Source organism: Onychostoma macrolepis, chromosome 11 (assembly GCF_012432095.1).
Source record: "Onychostoma macrolepis isolate SWU-2019 chromosome 11, ASM1243209v1, whole genome shotgun sequence".
NCBI classification, from domain to species: Eukaryota; Metazoa; Chordata; class Actinopteri; order Cypriniformes; family Cyprinidae; genus Onychostoma; species Onychostoma macrolepis.
The window spans coordinates 19,038,065-19,050,659 of NC_081165.1; the positions used below are offsets into that span (position 1 = coordinate 19,038,065).

The 12,595-nt window shown below is 38.3% G+C and overlaps 1 protein-coding gene across 6 annotated transcripts in view; it reads left to right on the forward strand.

Moving 5' to 3' along the window:
* atp2b4 (ATPase plasma membrane Ca2+ transporting 4) overlaps positions 1 to 12,595 on the forward strand; it is a 118,683-nt gene that overhangs the window by 65,949 nt on the left and 40,139 nt on the right. For all 6 annotated transcript variants that reach the window (XM_058791999.1, XM_058791996.1, XM_058791998.1 and 3 more), the window contains exons 3-5: positions 9,226 to 9,423; positions 10,643 to 10,900; positions 11,388 to 11,513. In XM_058791999.1, the coding sequence (XP_058647982.1) occupies positions 9,226 to 9,423; positions 10,643 to 10,900; positions 11,388 to 11,513 (582 nt within the window). The remainder of the gene's footprint in view (positions 1 to 9,225; positions 9,424 to 10,642; positions 10,901 to 11,387; positions 11,514 to 12,595) is intronic.

Sequence of the window (12,595 nt, forward strand, 5' to 3'; positions counted from 1 at the left end):
TATATCTGCATAGATTTACTTGGATGGTCAATTAATGTGGCTATTTCCTGCTCCTCTCTGAATAGCCTGATGGAAAAACTAAAACACCATCCATCTATCTTCAACAGGTCTAAACAATCACAGATCAGAAATTGAGGGAGAGCATAAATGCTTATGGCAGATATAATTTTCTCTGCACTTTCCTCACTTAGCTGTGATATGGCATCTGAGATTTGTGATTACAGCATGTCTCACATCCACCGTAATGTTATCTAGTTATATCTATGCAGTGTGCAGCACTATGATAATCTGAAATTTCAGTTTCTGAAGATTTAATGAGACCTGTTGAGAGAGTGAAACTCAAGAAGCCTTTTTCTTAGTTGTAATATGTTCAATATGAAATTAACCTACTGATTCTGTACAGAAACCTTCTGAGGTTCTTGCGTGCCAAGAGAAGAGTTGGAGATGGTGTTTTGAAAGGGCAGGGGACAGTGAAGTACCTTAAGTCCCCCATGCACGCTGCAGGACCCCAGATCTTTGCCATCTCCCTCCTTCTCTCCAGCGGATTCATCCATAGTAACTTTGTAGAATATTTTCTTTGTAGATTGCTGAATGAGGCATTAATCAACATATTTATTTAGGACAGCTTTGTTTAACATGCCTTAGCATGAGTTGTGTGACAAAACAAGGCTGCGGTCACTAAAATAAAGGGTTGTGCACTATTCACAGTGGAAATGCCTTTTAAAATCCTATTACGTTTTAACTGAGGTAGCAAACCAGATGTAGAATTCCAATTTGAATGTAAAGAATTCAAATTAAAATGATTTGAAATTTCAAATGAATTCAAATAACTAATTTGTAACTTATAAAGAATTTAGAAAAATCTTGGAAGTGTAAAGATTTACAGGCCAGATAGCATAGGTTGCGAAAGACTTTAACATTGTCCGTCATTTTGACAGACAGGGTCATAAAAATTCCATCGTAATGTAACCACAGTCATTTTAATTTTCAAAACACATTTAATTGCTTTTATTTTTGTTCCCATTTTCATTTTTATTAATGAACCTAAAGGACGAGCATATAGGCTTATGCATTTATTTATTTATTTATGAAGAGAACAGATGAACAGAGACTCCGTCACTTTTCATATTCGATATGCAGTGACAGTGGAGGCCACTAAAAACAATTAAATATGCTAGGGCTGGGTAAAAAAAAATGTTTCTCTATTTAAAAGGGGGTCATATGATGTTGCTAAAAAGAAGATTATTTTGTGTATTTGGTGTAATGCAGTGTTTACGCAGTTTTAGGTTAAAAAAACATTATTTTTCACATACTGTACATTTATTGTTGCTCTTCTATGCTCTGCCTTTCTGAAACGCGCTGATTTTTACAAAGCTCATTGTTCTGAGAAGTGAGGTGTGCTCTGATTGGCCAGCTATCCAGTGCGTTATGATTGGCCGAATACCTCAAGTGTGTGACGGAAATATTGTCCCGGCGCGACAAGACTAAAGCAATAAAACCCACTATAAATGAGGCATTTGTTGCATTCAGTGAGGACATAATTACTGATTATAATGCTGCACTGTGTAAACATAACACCATATCTGCATTTGTGATTGTAGAAACGCCAAACAAGCACTACCCTACACTGCTCAAAACTCGGGTTTGAATAGTCAGTAGCAAATTCTTTAAATATTGAAACGTACATATAGGCTGAGAGTCAGAAGCACCAGACTGTTCTTGCGACATTGGAATTGCCCCACTTTATAGTGTTCACAGCCATTCATAGTGCTCAAATTGTAGGCTACTCTCTCCCAGGTTCAGAAAACAGTCCTCCATAAAATGCACTGCACATGTTGCAGTCCTACTCGCCCCGCTCCAAGCGGGATCCAAACCGTGGTCTCCGGTGCGGGAGACGAACGCTCTAACAAGGAGGCTAGAGCACCTCATGGGATCAGGGGAGTGAGGTTTTACCTACACAGCACTTACCCGCTGACCTCTGCTACACACACACTCGAATATTTTTGTACTGTTCTGGATCAGTGTTGTAAATAACTTAACCACTGATTTCTAGTTGTGTACTCATTTGGAAGACCAAACAAAGTTCTTCCCACACCGTGACGTAGAGATGTGGGGCGAGTTTGAATGAGCCGTTTTAGGAGGGTGAGTCTTAAGAGTCTTATAAAAAATATCTCTTTGTGTTTGAGACTTTAATCTTTGCAACTTTACAGATCTTATACATGCACAAACAGCTTGTAACACTCCAAAGACAAAGCAAAACATGAAATCACATCATATGACCCCTTTAATAGATTCTCATTTTTTGTGAACCAATATCGATTCTTAAATCCCAAGCGATTTTGTTTTCAGTTGATGAATGAACTGTACATGTAGTGCGCCTCCCATCCAATAAATCACAATAGGCTAAGCTTTTTGCTTTGTCACTTTTGATATGAAACAAAGTCTCAGATTTCAAATTCCATTTTATTAGGAAATTCAAGCAATAAATACCGTTTTGGCACTCTAATGTGCTGTGATAGATCGCTGTAGCCATCTCAGATCAGGCAAAGCGGCTGTACACATGAACTGATCATCTCTTTAGCTTTACTACAAGTGGGTACTACCAAAGTCCCTTTAAGACAAGTCATATCACTCTGTGGCCATCTTTGAAACTCCTCTCGGGCATGCAAGTGCAACCCCTGTCTCTTTGAATGGGGAAACATCAAATTTCCCAAAACTGTTCACTATGGTTGTATTCACACCTGCCCAAAAGATCCACACCAAGGGGGGAAACGAACTTGAGTTCGATTCAATTCGAACCAAACAAGACAGGTGTGAATACACCTGCACGATAAATCACATGTGATTGTCATGCGCATCTCGTCAGTAAAGCCGGTTCTGTGATTAGTAGTTAATCTCCCTCACATGCTTTCAGATGGAGTGGCATTTAATACACCGAGCCGTAGTTCATTGACAACCTATGCAATATAGCATTCACAATCGCAGATGTATCGCATTCGATTATGAACGTGATATTGCGTTGCTTGTCAGCGAACTGTGGCTCTGTGTATTAAATGCCGCTTCATCTGAAAGCACTTAATGGAGATTTGCTACTAATCACAGAACCGGCTTTACTGACCAGATGCACATGATCATCGGATGCGATTTATCGTGCAGCCCAACCCTCAGCTTACAATTAAATTTCATATTTGAAATCACCAAATAAATCTGAAAACAACTGTCATAAATGTTGTTTCTTTTGCTCAGATAGCATTATAAAATGCTTATTTTTCAGGCTAAGATCAGCCAGTGTGCATGTGCAGTCCTAAGCACACGTCACAGAATGCTGATTGTTTCTATAGCAACCTGGACTTCTAACGGCAGCTGCAGTGACGCGTTGACTTTACCGATTAGTGATTGGCTCTTTCATTCAGAAGGTGGAGCTTTCTCGGCATTCAGATTTTTCCGTCACTGCTAAAAAAAAATTCTGTAAATGACGGGATATTTTCGGTTAAAATGACCTGCCAGATAGATACAGTAGTGGCGATATTTGTATATTATAGTACTTCATTGGTTCAATAGTTCTTTGATTAGCAGCCATTCTTGCACGCATTCCTCTAAGCACATTTCCTTGTGTTTTCACAAATTAAACTATTGAAACTATGAGAACATACAAAAGTTTCACACTCTCTAAGCACAACTACGCCACATTCCTTGAAAATCACACCAACACAATATCACTGTTTGAATAAAAGAAGATATTCAGTTTCCTAGGTCAGACATCACTTTTGGCCACTGCTGTGTGTGTGTGTGTGTGTGTATGTATATGTATATGTATATGTATATATATATGATACAACACACAAGAAGTTGTGCACAATTCATACTCATTAACTGAAAGAGAACCAGTTCTTCAGCTGTGAATTTTGACCAACCCTGCTGTAATTATATCACATCACACATGGGTAGTGTAGTACTGTCAGCTGTGTTGAACACATTTGATCATGTTTAAAGCTATTCTGCATTCTTATAAGGATGAACTCAGAGATTTGTAGTTATAAATTTGAGGCTGTACAAACAGAGAATGACAGACACATTAATATGCGTACACATTTTATGGTTCGTCATTTGTTTTTGCCAAAAATCAGCGGTGTATTGAGATTTCTATGCATAAATGCATTACTGGAACACAATTAAGAACTAACAGTGCAAGGCATACATAAATGAAAACAAATATGGAGGTTGTTTTCTTTAAGTGCATGTGGTCTGGTGTGTATTAATGGGGGCTTTCTTCATGAGATGTGAGCTAGCTGGAAAAACACATTAAAATGACATGCATTTTTCTCGCCTTTTCTCCCCCTAGTGTTTCAACAACAACAACAAAAAAAGTTAAGGCTAATTGAAAACCAGTCTTGCATGGCAAAATAAGACCTTTATTAAGCACACAACTCCTTAAATTCTCCTCAAAGTGTTCTCCACAGCAAGAGCGTTGTGTCCTGTTAGCATGGGCTATTACTTTTATTCCGGTACACAGGCAAGGACCCCTTACGTACCCAACGCATCATTAAGAGCTGATGACACTTCCTTAAACAGATAGAAAGAAGCAGATTGGAAAATGTCCTTTCCTTAACTATTTTTGTCTACTTAAGCAATTTGGGACCAAAAGCAAGAGTCACAGTACTGTTAGATATGACATGACATTTCATAATAAACTTCATTTAATAGCCCTTAGGTAGGCCAGAAAAGCATTTGAGATATCACACCTTGGAAATGTAAAAATATGCTGTTTTGTAATAGAATTTATGATTTCAAATAAGCTTCTACAGTGCCTGTGGGGTCATATGATAAACTTAAAAAAAAAAAAAAAAAAAAAAAAACTGGTGTTATTGCTCTGTGTCACGTGGGAAAGGACTGCCTAGTTTGAATAACAAATTGATGTACATATTTAAGCAGTTCAAAGACACGATGAAATAAGTCTCTCACTGTGCAGCAGCAAAGAGATTTAGTGAAGTAGTTCAAGGTTAAACATTAAAATGATGCAATCAAGCTATAAATGTCTTACCTTTATCATATGATGTTAAGCGGGCAATTAAAAATGAAACCCACATGTCATGTTTTAATTTAAAACGCATCTATTGTGATTTTGTACTTTTATTTTCTTGGCTTTTCAAGAGTTTTTTTAAAGAAATAAAAGGCCCATTCCCTGTGGAGCAGCAGAGGGATGAGCTGATGGGCGTTAAATACAAAATGATTTACCTGTCCAGTGTTGATGCATTATTTTAAAAGCAGAAAAAGCTGTTCCAAACCTTCCTTTAGTTGATAACAAAAAGAGATTTTACAGTGTTTATATAGGTCCAAATAGATCCAGTATCTTCAATAAGTGTTATAAAAGTCTTAATACAAATGTATTGCAAGCATTTCGATAGCTTTATGTGAGGAAGAAAACAAAATAAGTCATTCTCAGTGCAGAGAAAATCTTCCCTTCCTTCAGCAAGTTCCTACACATAGCTTAAACCCATAAGATTCATTGTTTAATTTACAGACAGTGTAATTTTATAAACAAACAGTTAGTGGGTTTGAAGTAAATGGCATATGAAAGGAGGGACATGGTGTGTTGTCCTGGTGTATTTACTGCTAGGCTGTGTGCTTCAGGTTGGCGGTTTTCTGAGAGAATGATGGCCATGTTGTTCAGAGAGAAAGAGAGTTGGTGTATCTGTAGGGGGTGTGACTGGCTCTCCTCCAGACAGCCACAGCCCTTATGCTGTCCATGTGTTCACAATCTCTCTCTCACCTCTCATTGTGGCCAAGAGAGCAAAACAAAATGCTGGATTTTTAAGGTGTAATTCAAGGTTTAAGGTTTGATACGATTTTCTTGCAGTAAATGCTAAAATCCAAAACAAATTTAGAAAAATATCTTTTGTTGAATAAACAGACATAAACTATCATGCCAAAGTTTGTAGTCTGTTTGCATTTGTTGTAGATTAGAAAATTATCCTAACAACACAGTAGTATTGCGAAATATTACTACACTTCAGTACTTCACAAGTTTTTTTTATTTGAATACATGTTACAATGTAATTTATTCCTAGCAGTGCTGATTGGTCAGCAGAGATGGCGGTAACACAAGTGTTTGCTTATTACCACGTTTCTGTTTCTGTTGTTTAGATTTGTATTTGCTGCTAGGAAGGATTATTTTGATTGAACAGTAGTGTACACTGTAAATGACTTAAGGATGAGTAAATGACACCATCTTCATTGTTTGCATGATCTGTCCAGTCACAAATTGGTCAATCTGGCAGTAACTGGACACAATCTGTGCATCTGAAAACTGAAGAATTGAATCCCATAATACAGGCTGGACCAATACTTGATAAAGTGATTTTATAATGTTCATGGCCTTCCTCTGCCCTTCCTCCCTCTATTTGTGTGTTTGAACAAGAGTAATACTGCCCAAAGTGTTTGACGCCTCACATTGTTGCCATTTGTGGAGATGTCTTGTGACTGCAAATATTTGCTGACGACAACAACTCCAAACTCTTTCACTCTTCTCCATTTCGGTTGCATTTATTGTATGCTAATTAAAACACCATATACTGCAAAGTAGTGTAGTTTTATGAACAAAATGAACGGCTGCCCTATCTGTACGTCTTTCCCTCGTGAAGTCAATTGCGTGCCGAGTTGGAATGCAGCCTGTTGTGCTTGGTTGTCAGCCTGGCCCCGCTGAGCTCTGCGGCCCTATTAATGATCTCCTCCATTACCATCACAACCGTTTCCCTCAGCATCCTCTTTCAAAGCCTTTGCTTCAGTCACCTTGACACCAGCCCCCGGCAACAGCCTCCCAGCCATAGATGTGACTGCAGTTGTCTGGAGGCAGTCAGCTCTTGTTAGCCTCTAGCGTATAAACACATGAATAATGTTTGGGTGCCTGTAGTTGATGATCTCTTGAATGGAGACCTCCATCTGTCAGTCCTTACATCACATTATTACTGTTGATTGATTGTTTTGTTTTTTTGTTTTTTTCTCTTGCTTTTGATTTTGAGGCATCACAATGGACAATTTCATCACACAATTTTTGGAGACCAGAGTGCTCCTCGACTTTCCATCCTTAGGCCACAATGGGACTTTTGTTTACCTGATTTGCATGACAGAATGCATTCTTTCAAATTGAAACCATTCTGTTGACAGGGCCGGATGTTGTCTTTGTTGACGTGAGTCAGGAGTTTTGTGGGAATACACCTGGTTCGTGTCCTGATTCCGCATGTTAATGTTGACGGGTATGAAAAACAACATTCAGCCTAAATAAAGAACTCAAGATGATGTAGAAGATCCTTGAAATGCTTAAATAAATGCCACGTCGACTTTAAATTCCACACGGAGGGCCAGGATGCTTTCGGCCTAATTCCCAATCCCGTAAATGTCGACACATACAAATCACTCACAGACCGGCCTGGAATGGGGACCGTTAGTGCACCAAGAGATAAATAGACGGGGAGAAATAAAGAGAGGGGGCAATCTCTGGAAAATCAATTCTGACCTTCAGCTTGTTTAGAGTAGAGGGCAAACAGAAGGATTGCTTGATTACTAAACAGGACCCCGCTGATAGAGAAATATTTGGTCACAATGATGCTTATAAGCAGGCCCGAATGCAATCTACAGGCATTTTTTGGTTGGTGATTTTTATGGAGAATGGTTTTAAACCACTGCTTAACTCAGCTGAGAGTGCTACACTAAAGGCACAATCAAATTATGATGTCCAGCTATTTAATAAATGAACATGAAATGGACAAGCGGAAATCTGTTAAGCAAACTCGAGCGTTGTAATTTACTCACCCTCATGCCATTCCAGTCTTGCATGACTTTCTTCTGTGGACCATATAAGAAGATTTTTCAAACAATGTTTTTTTTTTTTTTGTATATACGACAAGTCAGTGGGGTCCAAAACAATGTTATTATTTTAAAATAACATCACCTTAAAAAAAGTTTTGGGTGAACTATCCCTTTAATAAGTCAGTCAGTCAATAAGGATCATCCTCCATATGGCCAAGCTCTTATTGTATCTATCCTCTGGTTCTTATCTAAAATCTCAGCTGCTAGCTTTCTGTTCTCTATTCCCCTGGAAGCCTTGCTGCAGTGTCAATCATCAACAGACTGGTCAGTCGACAGCTGCGTCTCTGAGGAAGAATGCGCACACGCTCTCACCGTCTCCCATGTTCCTCTGTTGCATAATAATTTATTTAGCGATACTAACAAGATTCAGTGTTTTTTCAAAGACCTGCTGCTGGCAGAAAGCAGTCCATCATATCTGATCTGTCTGCAATTTGTGAATGAGGATTGATTGTGAGCAAGGGAAATCTTGCCAGGTCACTTTGTTTTTTACTTTTTTTTTTTTTTTAACTAAGCGGGGGGAAGAAATCACAAGTATGGACAGATAAAAGAGGAAAAATGACTAACCTGGTTTCAAAAAGGTTTCTGTGCGAAATCCATTTAAAGTAATTTCTATTTTTCCCAAACCCCATGTACTAGTTTCTGGTTGATTAAAGCAAAGGTAAAACACATTCAATATTCTGGGCTTATCGGCTACAAGCACTCCAGGCTCTCAACACTGATTAATTGTTCCGCTGCTCCTATAAACCTTGACACACATATCCATGATAATCCACCTGAAATGCAGAAATATCTGACTGCTTTTATTGTGTGTGTGTGTGTGTGTGTTAAAATAATAAGCCCATGAACGTGTGTGATGACTCTTCCAACACCATCTACCACAGAAAGCACTGATGAAAGTTGACATGGCATGGAGAACGTTTTAGAATTCATAGGTGCCAGCCAGGCATGCTTAATTGTTTCCATATTAAATGAATTAGGGTGTGCAATTAGTTGGCTTGCTGTCCTTGCCACTTCTGAGGTTGTTTTTTTTATTTTATTTTTTTTATTATTTATGTTTGCAAAAAAAGAAAGGAAAAACAAATGGCACTGGCTACTATCAATACATCTCATTTGTCTGTGACCACTGTGGTCTAAAAGGCAAACAGGCTACAAATAAGGTGGCACATTGAATGTAGGTTGACCCGGTGTATTTTATAAAGCAGTGAGCCTTGTGTTCAGTATCAATTCAGTTGCATAGAAATGTAGACCTGTTGCATTAATATTAATTCTGTTGATTTACAGTAACTGGTATATTCAAATCAAATTTCAGAGTCAAAACTATGCCTTTTATAATAATAACTCTGTTTGTATATTTTGCAGGACTCTCTGGTAACCCTGCTGATTTGGAAAAGCGTCATGCGGCGTTCGGTAAAAACTTCATCCCCCCCAAGAAGCCCAAGACCTTTCTGCAGTTGGTATGGGAGGCCCTGCAGGATGTCACCCTCATTATTCTGGAGGTGGCAGCCATTATTTCTCTCGGCCTGTCCTTCTACCACCCACAGGGGGAAGGCAACGACAGTAAGTAGTTGCTTTAAACAGTTTTTAAGAAGTGTTTCAATATTGTTTGAATTATTTTCCTACTCTCAAACTACCTATTAAAATTTCAAAAACTGAAATCATTAATTAGCAGATGCTAATATGTTGCTAACAGTTCAGATACAGATGCTTTTTTTTCACCCAATAGTCAGTATGTATAAGTTTGTTGGTAGTATTTTTCTAATGGTTTTGAAAGAAGTGTCTTTATGCTTACCAAAGCATTTATTTAATCAAAAATGTAGTTAAAATGGCAATGCCTTTTTTTTTTTTTTTTTTTTTTTTTTAAACAAATGAAAATTATTTGTTTTAATTTTAATTATTATAATGTTTAAAAATTTAATTTGTTCCTGTGACATCAAAGCTGAATTTCCTCCAGTCTTCAGCATCACATGAGCCTTTAGAAATCATATTATGTTGATTTAGTGCTTAAGAAGTATTATTGTAATGCTGAAAACAGTTGTGCTGCTTCATAATTTATGGTAACTGTGATGCATTGTTTTTCAGGATTCTCTGATGAATAGAAAGTGGACAAGAACAGCAACAGAATAACATTATAAATATCCTGACTGTCACTTTTGATATTTAATGCATTCTAGCTTTAAAAAAAAAACTAACTAATCTTTTGATCTCAGACTTTTTTGAATAGTCTTGGTTAGGTTTAGGTAGCTTTGGATCAGAAACTCTAAAGATCTAAGGAAAGCTTCGGCCATTTTTGTACTGTCCAGAAAGCAGTCTAGTGTTTTTCATTTTGATTCTGACTTTATTATTGACTCAACATTTTGGCGTCTTATGTTTTAATAACGGTCTCATTTGGGACTTTTGTTCAAAAGCACCGCTCTGAATGCCGGAGAACTTGAATTTGGCTGCGACTGCAGGCTTTTCCTATTACCCATATGGCTCAAACCACAAGGATGACCTTAGACAGTCATCAAGTTCTCTAGGAGGAAATTAGGTCAATGAAGTGTAAATTTGCGATAAAACATGTTTCTGGCAAGAGGAAACTTTCCAAAGAGGAGACTCTGATAAAAACATGAGCGTGTAGCTGCTGATGTTATTGCTTGGACCCTTAATGGTCTCTAAAGGCTGAAGGTTTGAAGGTTATGTTTAGTTTAGATTGGCGAGATGCCGTTTTTATTTTATTTTTTTACACAGGATGTTGTAAGTGATTTGATTTTCTCTTGGTGGTTTTATGTAATTCCAGGCTGTGGCCAAGCATCCGGGGGTGTTGAGGATGAGGGTGAGGCCCAGGCAGGCTGGATCGAAGGTGCTGCCATCTTGTTCTCAGTCATTATCGTGGTGCTGGTGACCGCCTTCAACGATTGGAGTAAAGAAAAGCAGTTCCGTGGGCTGCAGAGCCGCATCGAGCAGGAACAGAAGTTCACCGTCATCCGCAAGGGTCAGGTCATCCAGATCCCAGTGTCTGAAATCGTTGTGGGAGATATTGCACAAATCAAATATGGTGAGAGTTCACATCTGAGAACAGAGGAAATATGGTGTAAACCTGTTGATTTATCTCCACAGTTTGACAGAACTAGATGTGAGGCGTCACTGTATCCAGCGATCTCTGCTTTATTTGTGTTTTATGAGTGCTGTGGCATTTAGTTTTCCCCCCAGAACCCTTTGCCTTTTTATTAAACCTAAGGGAGGCGAGTTCTTCATTGAATTCACCAGCGGTTTTGACGAATCATATGTGACTGCCAGTCTTCACTGAGACACAAAGCATGGCTCATGACTCATGCTTACCAGCTTGCGTGAGTCACTGCACTGCTGCTCATGGTGCCGGCAACGTGGGCGACGCGTGGGGTGTCCAAGAGCCACAGGAGAGATCTGTCGTCATGGTCGCCAAATCAGCCTCTGCTGCTCTCCTCTTGCTGAATGTGTCTTTCACTTCCTCTGTCTCCAAGTCATCCCACAGTCATTCACCACCCCACGTTTCTTTCCATCAGGTGACCTTCTTCCAGCTGATGGTATCTTGATCCAGGGTAATGACCTGAAGATTGATGAAAGCTCTCTGACTGGGGAGTCTGATCAGGTCCGCAAATCTCTGGAGAAGGACCCCATGCTCCTTTCTGGTGAGATAGATTGTCACTTTTTCTTGGTTACATCCCCTTGTTAACTTCGGTTTTAGGGTGCAAAAGAGACCTCTCAAACATGAAAAAAAAAGTATTAGGATGTCATTAAAAGCAAAAAAATTAAAATGTATGTTTTTAATATTTATTATTAATCATCGTTTTTGTTCTCCTGTCAAATTATTATTCTGGTAATATAATTTGTAATTCTGATATTTATATCAAATACCTTTTGGACCCCACTTCAGTGGAATAGACGTGAAGGCCCTATTCTTTTTACAAACCACTCAACCGCTTTGCCTTTGTTTGAAGCATTGTCATTTAGAATGTAAGCAGTCATTTAGCACATGCTTTTATCCAAAGCGACTTACAGTTTGCTACAGAAACAATCCCCTTGAAGCAGCCTTGGTGTTAAGTGCCTTGCTCAAGCACACAAACCACTTGTTAAGGAGTGACGTATCAACCCTCTAACAATACTATTTCCGGGTCCAAGACTCTACTCCATCTTAATTTGCAATACTCTCTCAACAGGTGTTGATGAGCACTATTCATTCATAGCACACCTTTAAGCTGAGCTTTTAAAAACTCATGGTTTGCAGTACAGTCTCTGGGCTCATGGTATACCAAATACCAATATTGTAATGAATCAGAAAAGATGAATCACTCTCTGCCAGCTGAGATTTTTGTTGTGGAGATAAAGGTTAGGATCATGTATTTTTTTTTTTTTTTTTTTTTTTTTTTCTCCGGTAGTATTTCAGCACAATGTGACTATTAGCACCGGTTTTTGTTTGCTTTTGGGACTCAGAAGAGCATTTAGACCCGGAAACGTTGACTCATGATATCAGACGTAATGCCTAACTTGCCTACCTTTTAGCTTGAACTTTTTTTTGTACAAAAATCACAGTTTATTAATATTAATAATTGATAATTAGCTTTATCACTGACTTATGTCAAAAGAAATTATTTGCTTAATTGTAGCTGGTAATTGTGATTTAATTCAGTTGCTGTCAGCTTTTATTATGGTAGTTATTGCTATGATATTGAAATTGCTATCAAGAAATGAAATTCCACCTGATATGATGACA